The sequence below is a fragment of the Octopus bimaculoides genome, chromosome 3, assembly GCF_001194135.2.
Source record: "Octopus bimaculoides isolate UCB-OBI-ISO-001 chromosome 3, ASM119413v2, whole genome shotgun sequence".
Lineage (NCBI taxonomy): Eukaryota > Metazoa > Mollusca > Cephalopoda > Octopoda > Octopodidae > Octopus > Octopus bimaculoides.
Genome location: NC_068983.1, coordinates 157,194,147 through 157,211,583, shown reverse-complemented (window position 1 = coordinate 157,211,583; position 17,437 = coordinate 157,194,147). Strand labels below are relative to the sequence as shown.

Here is a 17,437-nt window from a genome sequence, read left to right as displayed (position 1 = left end):
GTAAAGGTGATGCTTTAGATACAAATAATTACAGAGGTATCAAGTTGTTGGATCAGGTAATGAAGATCATGGAGAGGGTCATAGCCCAACTAATTAGGGAGAGAGTTAGTTTAGATGAGATGCAGTTTGGGTTCGTGCCAGGGAAAAGCACCATTGATGCTATATTTCTGGTGAGACAGCTGCAGGAGAAATACCTAGCCAAAGATAAACCTCTGTACCTGGGTTTTTGCTGACATGGAGAAAGACTTTGACATGGTCTCACAATCCCTTATCTGGTGGTCAATGAAGAAACTAGGGATAGATGAGTGGTTAGTGAGATCTGTGCAAGGCATGTATAGGGACACTGTCAGAAAGGTGAGGGTTGGCAACGAATACAGTGAAGATTTCTAGGTAGAGGTTGGGGTCCACCAAAATTCATTCCTCAGCCCCCTTCTATTTATCATAGTCCTCCACCCAATAACAGATGAATTCAAGACAGGATGCCCCTGGCAGCTTCTCTATGCTGACGACCTTGCTCTACTTGCTGAGTCACTATCAGAACTAGAGGAGAAGCTTCAGGTGTGGAAACAAGGATTAGAATCGAAGAGCCTTAGAGTCAGCCTAGCTGAAACCAAAGTCCTAATAATAGCAAACAAACCACAAATCCCTTCAGGTAGATGGCCCTGCTCGATTTGTAGAAAAGGCGTAGGTAGAAACTCTATAAGATGTACCCAGTGTAAGCTATGGACACATAAGAGGTGCAGCAATATCAAAGGAAGGCTAACTGGGAAGATAGTTTTTGTTTGTGGCAGATGCTCAGGAGCAATAAACACTGAAATTGTGCAGAGAACAACTTCCACCAGATTCCAGGGCGAAACACTAGAAGTAGTTGATAGCTTCTGTTACATAGGTGACCGAGTCAGTAGTGGGGGTCGGTGCACTGAAAGTGTAGCTGCTAGAATAAGAATAGCCTGGGCAAAGTTCAGAGAGCTCTTACCTCTGCTGGTGACAAAGGGCCTCTCGCTCAGAGTAAAAAGTAGACTGTATGACGCATGTGCACAAACAGCCAAGTTACATGGCAATGAAACACGGGCTGTGAGTGCCGAGTACATGCCTAAGCTCGCAAGAAATGAAGCCAGTATGCTCCGCTATATGTGTAATGTCAGTTTGCATACTTGACAGTGTAAGTACCCTGAGAGAAAAGTTGGACCTAAGAATCATCAGATGTGTGCAAGAGAGACGATTGTGCTGGTATGATCATGTGGTGCGAATGGATGAGGATAGCTGTGTGAAAAAGTGCCACACCCTAGCGGTTGAGGGAACTTGTGGAAGAGGTAGACCCAGGAAAACCTGGGATGAAGTGGTGAAGCACGACCTTCGAACATTAGGCCTCAGCAAGGCAATGACTAGTGACCGAGACCTTTGGAAATATGCTGTGCTTGAGAAGACCTCGCAAGCCAAGTGAAACCATAACCCGTGGCCTATGTCAGGGGTGTAACCAGCACACTTATGCATACCTTTCCTTCATTGGACACTAAACTCTGCTTGCGAAGATCTGTTGAGGCAAGTGAAATCAAAATCAAATTCGATGACTGGCACCCGTGCCAGTGGAGCACTGAGAGCACCATCCGAGCGTGATCGTTGCCAGAGCAGCTGACTGGCTTCTGTGCTGGTGGCACATAAAAAGCACCATTTGAGTGTTACCAGTGTTGCCTTACTGGCACTTATGCTGGTGGCACGTGAAAAAATATTCAAGCGAGGTCGTTGCCAGTGCTGCAGGACTGGCTCCTGTGCAGGTGGCATGTAAAAAACACCATTTCAGCATGGCCGTTGCCAGTACCGCCTGACTGGCCTTCGTGCCGGTGGCATGTAAAAGCACCCACTACACTCTCGGAGCGGTTGGCGTTAGGAAGGGCATCCAGCTGTAGAAACTTTGCCAGATCAGATTGGAACCTGGTGCAGCCATCTGGTTCGCCAGTCCTCAGTCAAATCGTCCAACCCATGCTAGCATGGAAAATGGACGTTAAACGATGATGATGATGTACATGACTTTGTGTCTGTATTTCCCCCCCCCCCCACTTGACAACTGCTATTGGTGTGTTTATGTCCCTGTAACTTTGTGGTTTGGCAAAAGAGACCGATAGAATAAGTACTAGGCTGAAAAAAGTCCTTCATTGATTTGTTTGACTAGAACCCTTCAAGGCAGTGCCCCAGCATGGTTGCAGTCAACTGACTGAAACAGGATATAGAAAGATAAAAAAGATATTGTAGTTTGTTCTAGAATAAACCATTTAACTTTATTTATTTAACACTTTAGACTTATTTATGATTGTCCCATGATTTTTTTTTTGTACAATTGAATGAAAATTTCATTTAAAAGCAAGAGCACTCAGAGAGTGCAAACCTCTACCAAGGCAACACCAATGTCCTCTCAACAATTAGCCAGAGATGATGTTTAAAATGAGAGTATCTGAAATAAACTTGACTGCTCTCACAAATGAGAATACTGAAAATGAACCTGACCACTCTCAAAAATTAAGTAAAAAAACAAGAAAAATAATCCAGAATCCTTGTCCAGAACCAAATCTAATCAGTTTGTGCTAGTCATGAGGCCAAACATCCCTGAAAGTTTCATCAAAATCCATCCAGTGGTCCTTGAGATATCTTGTCTACGGACAAACAATCAAACACAACTGAAAACAATACCTCTGCCTTCGCTAAGGCGGAGGTAATAATAAATTTAATTTATTGCAATATTTTTTAATCTAATAATATTTCCTAATTTTTATCTTGTTTCAGAACAAAGAAAGGACTTAAACATCGCCAGATTATTTTGCTATCTAATTTGATGAGTTCGTTTGTTGATGATCAAATTGGCAACATTATGATCAGTATGAAGCAGCAGGAAATTACATTAAATGTCATGTATGTTATTTATACTTTCTATTTATTAAATTAATTTGCTTAAATTTGTGAAAATTGTGACTACATCTTGAGTTTGTTTTTTAGTTTAAGATGGAGAAAAACCAAAGTTCCAATCTGGGTCTTCTTGTATTAGAAGGATGGGATGATTATGTGATGTTGGTATTGTTAATGTCAAATTTGTTAAAATTTCTGAATTTTGATGGTTTGCAGCAGTGGTTCCCAAACTTTTTTCGGGCTGTTGCCCCCTTGACACCCAGGCCACATTCCTAGCGCCCCCACCCAACTGAAGCAAATTCAAAGCAACTGTATTTCACAAATAAAACCATTATTTTGTTGTTTTTACATGAATTGCCACCCCATTATTGCTCCACTTTAACGCCCCCTTGGAACTTTCCACCATCCTGGGGTGGGGCAATACTGCCCACTTTGGGAACCAATGGTTTACAGCTATAGTTTTAATGCTGATGATAAGAAATGTGTTTCGTTTGGGTAATATACAGCAATTAATTTCAGAAAAGCCGTAACATTTGTAGTTGTAGTGTTGTTGTTGTTGGCACTCTGTTGCTTACGACGATGAGGGTTTCAGTTGATCCGATCAACGGAACAGCCTGCTCGTCAAATTAACTTGCAAGTGGCTGAGCACTCCACAGACACGTATACCCATAACGTAGTTCTTGGGGATATTCAGAGTGACACAGTGTGACAAGGCTGACCCTTTGAATTACAGGTACAACAGAAACAGGAAGAAAGAGTGAGAGAAAGTTGTGGTGAAAGAGTACAGCAGGGTTCACCACCATCCCCTGCCGGAGCCTTGTGGAGCTTTAGGTATTTTTGCTCAATAAACACTCACAACGCCCGGTCTGGGAATCGAAACCACGATCCTATGACCGCGAGTCTGCTACCCTAGCCACTGGGCCATCGCATCTCTACTTTTTCTTTTTAAGTCGATTACATCGACCCCAGTGTGCAACTGGTACTTAATTTATCGACCCCGAAAGGATGAAAGGCAAAGTCGACCTCGGCGGAATTTGAACTCAGAACGTAACAGCAGACGAAATGCCGCTAAGCATTTCGCCCGGCATGCTAACGTTTCTGCTAGCTCGCCGCCTTTTTGTAGTTGTAGTAATAGTAGACAAAGTGAAGGCAGTAATTTGCTGGTGGGTACATTTTTCTTGTTGAAGTAGGCAAAATGATCTTGATATGAGGCATAGTTGTTCATAGTTGGATTTTGTAAAAGATTAGTAACAGCTCCAGATAAAGAATTTTTTTGTGATTTTAACTAAGTAGTCTAAAAATATTGATTCATGAATGTGTGAAAAATTTGATAATTTTTATAATTGTAGCTTGTTTCTGAGAAGAAGGATGATGTATTAGTTTTGTTTTCTTAGAAAGAAGTAATGTTTTGGTTTCAGTTGCTAGATATTTTTCATTTTCTCCATGTGACTTACTGAATTTGTTGAAATCTTTGTTGTGAGCAAATACAGATATATAGACAGTTTTTGTTGTTGAAAGCGATGTCTATGGTATATAAGGTCATTGGAAGTGATACAAGTTGGTGTAGAGGAGATATAGGAATTAAAAGATGAGCACATTCATGGAAGAGACTTGATTGAATTTGCTCAAAGTTATAAAAGTAGAGAAACTATTATTCTAAATGTTTAAGTAAGTCCATAAGTTGTAAGTTTAGTTTGAAGAATGTCATGTCAAACTCAATCCAATACATTTGTATAGGACAAAATCCCAAATTCTCCAATGGTGTGTATAGAGATAGCAGTTTATTGATAGTTGGCTTTTACTGAATTGGTTTAGTCACTGAGGAGGTGTTCAGGTTGTTGGATATTGTTATTTATGTTTACTATATTAATCCTTGTTACCATATTTCTGTTGAAATTGCATTTGTCTCACTTAATTTTGAAAATAACGAATTTAGTAAAATAACTTTGTCATTATTAAGCTGGTGTCTGGAACATAAATTAACATGAAATTTTGATGGAAGATTTTAATTTAGCTCATTTTAAACAGGAGGTTTGTGTCTTAGAACAGGTTTAAACATATTTGAGCTTTGAGTGATAAGTTGATGAATCAAAAAGGTTTTGCTTCTTGGGATGGAACCCATAAATATTTTAGAGTAGATATATTTGTAGATAGTGTGGTTGTATTGTTTTTAAAGATGCACCGTCTGAAAATAGTAAAGCAATATTATCTGGACTATTAGCTATTTGCTAGAAACAGACATTTTTATAACTTTGGATTGACATAAATTTTTTCAACAAAGTGTAAGCATTGGGAAAGATTATATATATACAGAAACTAGTTAGGGTCACAATATCCAAGATAGACTATCACATATCAGTAAGATAAGAAGCTATTAAAAACATCTGGGAAATCTTATTTTAATTTCTATATCTAATTTTCAAATTCCCTACTACTTTCTTTTTATTTTTCTACTCTTTCCAAGCATATCACATACATATCTCTTCCAGCTTCATCTATGTTATAATTGTATAACTGTGTTACTTAACTACATGATGAAACATTTGCTTCTAGTTGTTCTCTATAAGTGTTCCTGATCTTTTTCATTTAATTCATATATTAACAATATTTATAAAATATATCATTTCCTTGTGAGCTAGACTTGCTTTACCAGTTTTCATGCATATATAATGCTTTTTTTTCTTTTGAATATTAAAGAAGTTCAAAATCTACAGGTGATAGCAATCAAGTCAGTGATGAAGCATCTCAATTTGAACAACAGAAAGAAGCAGAAACTATTATTGAGCAAATGTATTCAATGGTCAAAGGACATAATTACTCTTTTCAGTGAGTAAAAATACATTTGTCTTGCATCTAAGATGTATATCAGTTTTTCTCTCAGTGCTTATCTTCATTTATACATATATCACTGGTATCATCATATACTGCTGATTTTTAACATGTATGTTTTTTAACATTTTCTTTTTAACACAATCTTATATATTTGTTTTATTTGTTGCAGTGAAGCATTGTCTAGACCAAATATCTTTACAAAACACCACAGTTCTTCAGCATGGAAATGTAATCTGGAAATTGGTAGCAATCTTTCAATTCCAATTTGTGGTTATATTAAGGTAATAATCCAATTTGGGTATGTAATATTGCTTTCATTTTCTCATTTACTGCTGGATTTGTTTGGTGTGTCCAGCTTCCTAGATGGGCTGTCTTCGGTATGGGTGAGGAGTTATGATTCACATGATGTAAATCAAAAAAGCTCCTAGTACACTCTGTAAAGTGGTTGGTGTTAGGCAGGGCATCCAACCATAGAAACCAAGCCAAAACAGACTATGGAATCTGGTGCAGCCCCTGGCCTTACCAGTTCCTGTCAAGCCGCCCAACCTATGCCAGCATGGAAAATGGACTTTAAATGTTGATGATAATGAAAATATTTATAACACCTACATCAATTCTTTGCTGGTTTACAAACCCATATTAATATATTTTTACCATTTATAGACATCTTAAACTAACCTAGAATGCAAAGAACTGGATAATATACACTTTACTTCACATAAGCAATCATTGTATAATGTAGCGTACAATTTTCTCCCAGAACCAGACTGAAATTTGGCATTTCACTGTATCGCATTAAAAATGTTGCATTTGTAAGTAAAGAGTCATATCAGTTACATTTGAGTGACAGGTTTATTAGCCCTTTCGATACCAAACCAGCTGAAACTGCCTCTGGCTCTGTAGTACAAACATCTTTTCATAAGTTCTGAATTAAAATCTTCCACTAAACCTTAGTCCCAATTTATGTTCTTAACTCTAGCTTAATGATAACTAAGTTATTTTACTAAATTCTTTATTATATTTAAAATTAATTGAAAGAAACCAGAGCATCTCAAAAGAAACATAGTAATGAAGGGGTTAAACATAGCTGATTAGCACTTCAAAATAATGAAAAAAAATTTCAAGCCATTATCGAGATTTATATTCTTGGTGAGCAGGAAACTTTCACTGGGGTTAATACTCCATTTATTTGGAACCCAATGTGTATAGTCTATTTTTATGGATAAAGCAGATCGCTGATGTGGCTGATGACAGTACCGCCGATTGGCACTCGTGCCACTGGAGCGTTAAATGTACATCCGAGCGTGATCATTGCCAGGGCCATGGATTGGCTTCCGTGCTGGTGGCATGTAAAAAGCACTATTCGAGCGTGATCGTTACCAGTGTTGCCTTACTGGACTTATGCTGGTGGCACGTGAAAAAATATTCAAGCGTGGTCATTGCCAGTGCTGCCGGACTGGCTCCTGTGCAGGTAGCATGTAAAAAACACCTTTTGAGCATGGTCGTTGCCAGAACCGCCTGACTGGCCCTCATGCTGGTGTCACATAAAAAGCACCCACTATACTCTCAGAGTGGTTGGTGTTAGGAAGGGCATCCTGCTGTAGAAGCTTTGGCAGATCAGATTGAGCCTGGTGCAGCCTCTGGTTCACTAGTCCTCAGTCAAACCATCCAACCCATGCCAGCATGGAAAGCGGACGTTAAACGATGGTAATGATTAGATTTAGACCTCGAGTATTTGATATACATTTTAAAATATTTGTTCACATTAGCATAAGAAAATAAGTCACTTGAAATTAGAGCCAACCCCAAGCTCTTCTGTAACTCTAGGTGCCATTGTGGTGATAAATTGATACTCAGTAAAATAAGGCTTGTTTGATCAAACCTGAAGAAATAAAGTAGACCTTAGTAGGATTTGAACTCATTACTATATGACAACAGACTAGGATGGTGTAGAGTATTTACTTTGCTGTTCATATTTTGTCATTAATTTACCAGTTATTTTTAGCTCTCCTCATCATCATCATCAACGTTTAACGTCCGCTTTCCATGCTAGCATGGGTTGGACGATTTGACTGAGGACTGGCAAGCCAGAAGGCTGCACCAGACTCCAATCTGATCTGGCAGAGTTTCTACAGCTGGATGCCCTTCCTAATGCCAACCACTCTGAGAGTGTAGTGGGTGCTTTTACGTGCCACCGGCACGAGGGCCAGTCACACAGTACTGGCAACGGCCACGCTCAAAAGGTGTTTTTTACGTGCCACCTGCACCGGAGCCAGTCCAGCGGCACTGGCAATGACCTCGCTCGAATGATTTTCTAGCGTGCCACCAGCACAAGTGCTGGAAGGCAACACTGGTAGCGATTACGTTCTAATGGTGCTATTTACAGGCCACTAGCATGGAAGTCAGACAGCTCCTCTGAGTTACTGTAATTGAATTTAGATGATTTATTGACTGAACTGTATTAACAATTATTCCAATTATTTGAACGAAATTCAACTTTATGTTTATTCTGTTGTTTCATTTAGTTGAAAAGTTACAAGCCTGCTCAAAGCTGGAAGAAAGTTTTTGCTAATGATCAAGATGCTGCACTCAAAGAAGCAAGAACTTTGCATTTGAATGATGAAAATGAAACAGAAATTGAGCATGAGGACACTATTCCTGGTAATTTTGCTATTTTGGTTTTATTTTTAAGTTTACATGCAAGTAATTTTATCATAAAGACCACCACCACTACCATCATCATTGTTTTAATGCCCGATTTTTCTTGTTTGCATGGGTCAGATGGAATTCATTGATGCAGATTTACTATAGCAGGATGCCCTTCTTGTCACCAATCTTTATTTGTTTCCAAGCAAGCTGATATTTCTTATACACAACAAATTGTGATATAATTGTAATCTACACTATCTGAAATGTGTTTGTAGGAAATTTCATTGCAAAATATACATTTTTCAGAAAGTTATAAGGAAACAAATCTGGTGATAGTGGGGCACCTTCTATAGTTATGCCTCACAACAATAAGTATATTAAAACTACTTTCTTTATCTAGCTTCCTATTTCTTCAACAACACCCAACAAATATGAAAGCATACTGGAATCAACATAATTTGGCTGATGCTGGATTAAACTTATAATTTCTAGAAATAGCATTGCAAATATTTTAGCATTAGATATTAAAAAAACACTGTGTCATAGTGAATAAAAATTAGTTTTGAAATCCTTAATAATAAAACATATTCAGAAACCACATTTTGATAAAAATATATTAAAATTGAAATTTATAAAAATTGTCTAGATAACATAGACTTTAATAATTGCTTACTGTTAATAAAAATTACATAAACCAAACTAATAGTAAGCAGCTTTCTTTATTATAGTATAAATGTAATTAATATTATGTAAATTTGTATTTTAAATTATATTCATTGCTGGTCAACCAGGGATTAAAAGGTAAAACCCCTTTGCTTTTTGGCATATATTAACAATTCTGTATAAATGTAGAAATTTTGAATTGTACAGTACATTCTAAAGCCATATCATTTTGATTACAACTCATTGGTTTAGAAATAATGATGGCATTGAGCTATTGGGGCATAAAGTGAACTTTTAATTCACTGCCTTCATGCCATAGAGACCAGCATGAGCAAAGTGATAAGGTCTATCAGAGTTTTAGAATATAATAATCAATGTTAGTACTGCCTGACTGGCCTCCGTAGGATTTTCAAGCGAGATCGTTGCCAGTGCCCCTGGACTGGCTTGTGTGGGTGGCACATAAAAGACACCATTTCGAGTGTGGCCGTTGCCAGTATCGCCTGACTGACCTTCATGCAGGTGACACGTAAAAGCACCCACTACACTCTCTGAGTGGTTGGCGTAAGGAAGGGCATCCAGCTGTAGAAACTCTGCCAAATTAGATTGGAGCCTGGTGTTGCCATCCGGTTTCACCAGTCCTCAGTCAAATCGTCCAACCCATGCTAGCATGGAAGGCGGACGTTAAACGATGATGATGATGATGATGATGATGATGATGATTGTTTTTGGTATTGTACATTAAATTCTAAAGATTGTATTCAAAATAGATTTAAAATATATAAAATGAGTACCGACCAGAGATTTCATTACCTTCATGTGCTCAGGACAGCAGATCCGTTTCAAGAAGAAGAAACTTCCTCTGAGCAATGAAAAGTGGAACGGCTATTGGGAAGTGGCTGCAGATTCACCAGGGTGCCAGGGACTCCTTCCCATCCTAGTTATGACAAAAAAGGGACATTTTAATGTGGTGTGAAAGAAAGAAAGTGGTGAATCTAGTCTAGTTAATGGTTCCTCATGAAGATAACATGGATGCCGCTTGGGCTTGAAAGACTGACCGTTATGTAAACCTCTTTGAGGAATGTGAAGATGCAGGCTGGAAAGTAGAGCATTTTCCAATCGAAGTTGGATGTAGAGAATTTGTTGGGACACAGTGTTAGGTGACTGTTGTTATCATTAGGCCTAATTCATAGTAAAGTAAATACTGCCATGACCGATATCCAAACTGCAGTGGAAAAGGCTTGCCATGGGATTTGGTTAAAAAGAGATGAGCGATGGCTAGAAGAATATTGAGCTTTATTTGATAACCAGTTGATCTAGCAAGTGAAGTCACATATCAATGAGGTGGGGCCAGTGCGCAATGATGCTGTCAAGAAGTAGGCCCTGAAATGGCACGCATTCTCTCCTGGTGACCCCATACACTTGTTGGCTTCCAGTATGCAGAGCTTTCGACTGGTAGTATTTGCATGTGCAAGTTGTTTGCAAAACATGGAGTATAAGAGCTGAAAGTAATTGATCATTAAAAGTATTACTTGATATATGCAAGGGGTAGCTGTGATGATATGTAATGGAGTGGTGTTGTAGAATTGGTGTGCCTTGGTTGTAGAGAGTGCACACAATGTAGCAGAAAAAGACTTAAAATGAAAAAGATCACTTGGGCTGTTTTATGTACATACTCTTTTACTCTTTCACTTGTTTCAGTCATTTGACTGTGGCCATCCTAGAGCACCGCCTTTAGTTGAGCAAATTGACTCCAGGACTTATTCTTTGTAAGCCTAGTACTTATTCTATCGGTCACTTTTGCCAAACTGCTAAGTTATGGGGACGTAAACACACCAGCATCGGTTGTCAAGCGGTGTTGTGGGGACAAACACAGACACACAAACATATACGCACATACATATATATATATATATATATATATATACATATATACGACGGGCTTCTTTCAGTTTCCGTCTACCAAATCCACTCACAAGGCTTTGGTCGGCATGAGGCTGTAGTAGATGTCACTTGCCCAAGGTGCCACGCAGTGGGACTGAACCCGGAACCGTGTGGTTCGTAAGCAAGCTACTTACCACACAGTCACTCCTACGCCTATATGTCTTTGTCATTTCAACTTGGAGAAAGATATTAAAAGTACAACAAAGAAGAGGGTTACTATACAACAACCCTTTTCTTTGTTTTAAAAATTTAAATTCAGTATTTTTCTAAAAAAATATATATTTTCTTTTCAGGAAAGATTTAAGGTATAAACTCATTTTACAATCTTAATGTATGAATATTTTATTGTGCTGTGTAATATTTTGTTCTATTGTGTCATAAAATGACATATTTTAATTTTTTCTTAGGTTTTTACTATGGCTCTACTCTTGTTCCTCTCTCTGAAGAGAGTGAAAAATATAAAAGCACAAAATGTTTTACAGTACTTGGGTTTACATCCAAGGAAAATGTAAGTAAAACTGTTAGTAACTTACTCTTATCAGATGTAAGCTTTGCTGCAGTAGTTTACTCTGAGTTTTACTTTCAAATACAAAGTCTTGGTTTTATGTAGGCTTTATCACAGGGATGTGTCATCTGGGTTGACAAGGTGAGCACTAATGCTTACCCACACTAAAACAACGAATATTATCAAATATAGTTTTATTATAAAAATGCTAATTTACTGCATTCTTCTTCTCCTCCTCCTCAGCAACCACGCAGGGGCTCCTTTGTGGCTCAATTGCCTTACAATAAAAGTTGTATCATCTGTTCATCTTCCTGTCATAAATTCAAACTGCATTTCATTATTCTTCACTTTATCTTCTGCTCTAATACTCTAACATTCCTTTTTTATACCTTCATTATACACTGAACTGCAAAAGAAATGCGAAACATGACTGTGAAATATGTTTTAGTTTCATTAGTCAGAGATAAATTTTGATAAATCTGATAAAGTCAATTTCTTGGATGCACCTTGACCACAGTCTATGGTTTGTTGTCATGTATTATGGTAGTGGGTGGATCCAGCACATTGAGATTGTAGGGCATGATATGTTCAAAACTGTGTATACACTCACTTGGTGTTCAAAACGGCCATACACCGTTGGTACATGGAGTACATGAAGCAGTTCACAAAAGCCATTGGCACCTATGCCCACACCCTGAGGAAAGCTGCCTGCAGTTCCACATTAGTTGTCAGCCTTGGGACCACTAGGTTCAGCCGTCTCTGGATTTCATCCCACAAGTGTTCAGTTGGGTACAAATCCAGGCTGAGAGCTGGCTACGTCTTGGTTCTGATGTTGTGGCAACGCAGGAAGTGCATGGTGACCCGGGCCATGTGGGAGGGAGTATTGTCCTGCTGGAACACGTGGCTATGTTGATGTGTGAAGAAAGGTATAATGTGAGATCTTTGGAGTTGTGGTGCCATTCCCTCTGTCTGCACCAACATTTTGGAACACATGGGGCCCAATTCTCTGATTCAGGCCTATAATACCCCAAATCATGATGCTTTGGCCACCCTACATGTTTCTCTCCATGATACATGTGTCTCTGTAGCATTCACCCTTCCTACTCCACACCCTCACTCTACCATCCGAGGTGGCAACGCAGTACCAACGCTCATCAGGAAGACTATCAACCTCCATTGTTGATGCCGCCAATGTTCGTGATCCAACAGTTGTGCCTTTTCATGGAGTGTCATAACCTTTTTCTGGTGCTTAGGTTCACTGCCAGAAGTCTTAGAAGGTGAGGGGAATTTGGGTGGCATCTTAGAGCTTTAATAACATGTTGCAAAAAACACAGCGCTCAACAAAATACTAGAGATAGCTACTGGACACAGTTTTTCCAAAGAAAAAAAACCTACAAAAAAATCTTTATTGCATCTGATATGCGCATACCACCAATGGGAGGTTGAGCAGAGATTATAGATAATCATGGTTTTGAAAAATTTAGTTTGTATTACCACTTGATACAAACTAAATTTTTTTTTGGAAAAACTGCGTCCAATAGCTATCTCTAGTATTTTGTTGAGTGCTGTGTTTTTTGCAGCATATTATTAAAGCCCTAAGATGCCACCCAAACGCCCTACACCTTCTAAGACTTCTGGCAGTGAACCTAAGCGCCAGAAAAAGGTCATGATGCTCCACGAGAAGGCACAACTGCTGGATATGTTCTGGGAAGGTAAAAGTTACGCTGCAGTAGGTTGCTATTATGTTGTCAATGAAAGCACCATATGCTACATACTATATAATCTATACTATAATAATGAGAGAGAGAGGGACCAGCAAGTAACCTAATTTCAATGAGGCTACATTGGCTCATGACCTTAAAAATTATCCTGTTGAAATAAACATTGTGCATGATCAAATGTAGCGATAATTTTAAAAAATGCACTGGTAGTCGCTATACTAATTAGCAAGCTTTGATTGAAAGGAAGAATAAGAGATACAAGATACTGTGTACTTGTATTTGAAAAAAAAAAAATTAAGCGACATGATGCACGGCTATTCTAATTAGAGGGATCTTCAGCTGTCAACGGATGTCCGGTAAACTGGCAAATACAGTATATTATTATTAATAATTTAGCCTTAAAATGTGTGGAAAAGTATATATTGCCAGAAAAAATGCCATAAAAAATTGCGGACGATGTTTACAATTCTGTGAATATGCAGTTGTTTCCACGAACAATTACCAGTTCCGAGAATAACCGGGACCATGAATGCCAAACCATGAATAAGCGGGACTATACTGTAAATACTGAGGTTGATTTGTTTGACTAAAGTTCTTTAGCATGGCTTCAGTCTGGCTGAAATAAGTAAAAAATAAAATATATGATGTTAAGAGAATCAATAAAAAGTAAAATTATTTGCATTATTTTTTTTTTGTTGCTGCAGGTTCCAGCTTATAGTTACATGGGAGATAATACTATGTATGTAATAGCAGAACCAAATGATCAAGTATGTTATTTAATATTTTTGTAATTATTGCCATTAAAATAAAGACGTTTTCATTTGTAAATGAAAAAAGTGCTTTGCACAGCATTTAAATGCATCTGTTGGGATAATTGAAAAAAATGAATATTTTTCTTTTCATAATAAAGTAATTTGCTTCTGAAGATTCAGATTATAATTCAAAATTCGTCATCATTGTTGTCACTATTGTTGCCATGGTCACTGCCACCATTGTCATTTTATGTTTGCTTTCCTTGCTGGCATGTTTCAGATTGTAGTAACGCCTTAATAGCAGAAGACATTTCCGGTAAGCTTATCCATGCATGCGCAGGGACTAGTTCCGGAAGGAACACGGGAAGAGTCTCGTGCGCATGCGTGGTCATTCGAGATCCAAGTTTCGCGCCCTTATTCATTCTCTTTCTCGGCCGGCCGGCAATGAGCTCAGACGTACAAGCAGCCTGTCTCCAACATTCCAACTCTGGAGACAGCTCTTTCCAACTCTGGAGACAGCTCTTTCCAACTCTGGAGACAGCTCTTTCCAACTCTGGAGACAGCTCTTTCCAACATTCCAACTCTGGAGCTAGACAAATAACCACCAACATCAATGACGGCGTCTCAGCAACCAAAGGGCAAAGTGCTGCCTATTTCCTCTGTAAATAAATATTGTTGTGTTGATGGTTCAGAATCTGCATTCCGTTGTTTCTTCTAGAAATTTAATGTACGGAAGCGGTGTACACCTAATGGTGTATAACCACTTTCCTACAAGATAATTCAACAGGATTCAGTGGTCAAAGGTTTCTATAGCTGGATAACATCAGCTACTTTACAGAGTGTACTGGACACATTTTCTTGTAATATCAGCACTACAGAGATTGCCTTGCCTTTAGCAAGACAAAAGAGCCATCTTCGGCTCTGAGTTGTCACTGTTTGAATTGATTACCAAACAGAGTGTAGTAGGTGCTTGTTGTAGCACCAGCAGTTGGGGGTCACCATGTAGCTTGTGAAATGAAAGGGAGGATGGTAGAAAGGAATAAATTTGTGAGAGGATGGTAATGACCAGGAACATTCTCTGTGGGACAAGCCCATTGTAGTTCAGGCTTCCGCTGTTAGAAGCCTCTTGATGCGACCCTCAGGCATCAGTCTGCTGACCAGTGTCATTGGGTGGAGTCGTGCTGCCATGTGGTGTGTCTTTGTTTTGCAGTGCTTCTCCTCTGTTCATCGATTTTTGCAATGACTGAAATGAAGGAACAAAATGTGCTTCTGTGAAATTCTGTTTTCTGCTGTGGAAAACGGCGGCCAAAGCAGTTGTCAAGCTTCAAACAACTTACAAGGATGCTGCCATGTGCAAAATACAGGTTTACAAGTGGTGTTCACGCTTTAATATTAAGTGACTAAAATGATATTGTGAAACTCCTGTTTCTCTTTGGTACTCCCTTGTCAGAGTGTTGGGGTGGGAATAGGAGACGTGAAGAGGATAAGTAATGTTAAAGGTTAGTGTGAAAAAGAGAGGGAGTGGACAAAGTGGAAATGGTAACGAGGTGGGTTGAGTAGGTGGATCCAGTAATGGAATGGATCAGTTCATCTGCCATGTCAGCATGGGTTGGATGGTTCATTAAGGTTCAAGACAGATTTTATTGGGGTTACACAGGTTTATTGTTGAGAGAAAGTAGGGACATTGTTAGGGAAGTGTGTAATAGATGGGAAGTGAAAAGTAACATCAGGGTTTTAGTGAGAGTTAGAGATTGATAAGCCAGTGAGGAGGGTTGAGTAATAAAAAAAAAGATATAATGTTAATTATAAGTTGTGGGTGTATTTTCTTGAAGATCTATATGTATACGTCAATCTATAGTCACTTAGTTTCTCTTCATTGATGTTAATTTTGTTTTTTCTTATTCTTTTTAAAAAATTTTTAAAATCTCAAATGACGTTTTTCTTATACTAAATATAAATGTTATTTTTTTTCTTCCTAAAGGTAATATCTGTTGCGTTCTCAGCTTTGGTTAATGCATTATTTGAAACTAATATGCTTGCTATTGTAAGAAGAGTTTATGATGCACGTTCAGGACCTCGAATTGGTTGTCTTAAACCACATATCAAAAATGATTATGAGGTAAGGGAGATTTATTCTTTATTATAATGATTGGCTGTCATCATCAGTAGGTCTGTTTCTCTATAGAGGAAGCGTCTGTAATGTAGATTTTTTTTCTGAAGACATGATTCTTATGTCATTTCATATGTAAGACCTTTTAAATCCCAGTTTATTTCATTTAGCTTACCTTTTATATTCAATTTGAAATACCTTTGTACCAAACATGTTACCCATTTTCACATCATTGAATACATAGGCTAATGTCTTGCATATTTTTTAATTACAGTAATCCCTCGACTATCACAGGTGTTACATTCCAAAACCTCCCACAGAAATAATTAAAATCTAAAAAAATCTAAATTATTATTGACTGCAGAAACCCATGATATACTGAGGATTCTGCGATATAAATTTACATGTTCTTTTTTACTTTTACTTGTTTCAATCATTTGACTGTGGGGCACCACCTTTAGTCGAGTAAATCAACCCCAGGACTTATTCTTTGTAAGCCTAGTACTTATTCCATCAGTCTCTTTTGCTGAACCACTAAGTTACGGGAATATAAACACACCAGCATCAGTTGTCAAGCGATGTTGGGGGAGACAAACACAGACACACAAACATATACATGCACATACATACATATATATACGACGGGCTTCTTTCAGTTTCCGTCTACCAAATCCACTCACAAGGTTCTGGTTGGCCTGAGGCTATAGTAGAAGATACTTTCCCAAAGTGCCACACAGTGGGACTGAACCTGGAACCATGCGGTTGGTAAGCAAGCTAGTTACCACACAGCCACTCCTGTGCCTATATATTAGCCAGAACAATCTGTGATGTACTGAGTACGTGATAGGTGAACCACAATACGGCGAAGGATTACTGCATTCCATTTGTTGTCAGTTTAGATAACTACCATCAACAGATCTCATTTTGATCTCATCACTTTTATATGGTGTTAAGCTTCTGATACATGTAATCAAATAATCTAGCCATTATAAAGAAAGCATCATGACCCTAAAATTCTTCCTATCTTGTACATGTTATATTATCAGTTCCAACACTAGAATTAAATTGCCAAACCGTCAGAGTGTAAGTATCTTGAGAGAAAAGCTGAACATTAGAAGCATCAGTTGTGGTGTGCAAGAGAGATGATTGCGCTGGTATGGACATGTGGTGAGAATGGATGAGGATAGCTGCGTGAAAAAGTGCCACACCCTAACAGTTGAGGGAACCCGTGGAAGAGGTAGGCCCAGGAAGACCTGGGCTGAGGTGGTGAGGCAAGACCTTCGTACATTGGGCCTCACCGAGGCGATGACTACTGACCGAGACCTTTGGAAATGTGCTGTGCGTGAGAAGACCCGGCAAGCCAAGT

The 17,437-nt window shown here is 38.5% G+C and overlaps 1 protein-coding gene across 1 annotated transcript in view; it reads left to right on the top strand.

Moving 5' to 3' along the window:
• LOC106883949 (X-ray repair cross-complementing protein 5) overlaps positions 1 to 17,437 on the top strand; it is a 41,574-nt gene that overhangs the window by 10,955 nt on the left and 13,182 nt on the right. The window contains exons 5-11 of the mRNA XM_014935103.2: positions 2,779 to 2,904; positions 5,596 to 5,724; positions 5,900 to 6,011; positions 8,256 to 8,391; positions 11,391 to 11,491; positions 13,914 to 13,976; positions 15,943 to 16,080. Coding sequence (XP_014790589.1) covers positions 2,779 to 2,904; positions 5,596 to 5,724; positions 5,900 to 6,011; positions 8,256 to 8,391; positions 11,391 to 11,491; positions 13,914 to 13,976; positions 15,943 to 16,080 — 805 coding nt within the window. The remainder of the gene's footprint in view (positions 1 to 2,778; positions 2,905 to 5,595; positions 5,725 to 5,899; positions 6,012 to 8,255; positions 8,392 to 11,390; positions 11,492 to 13,913; positions 13,977 to 15,942; positions 16,081 to 17,437) is intronic.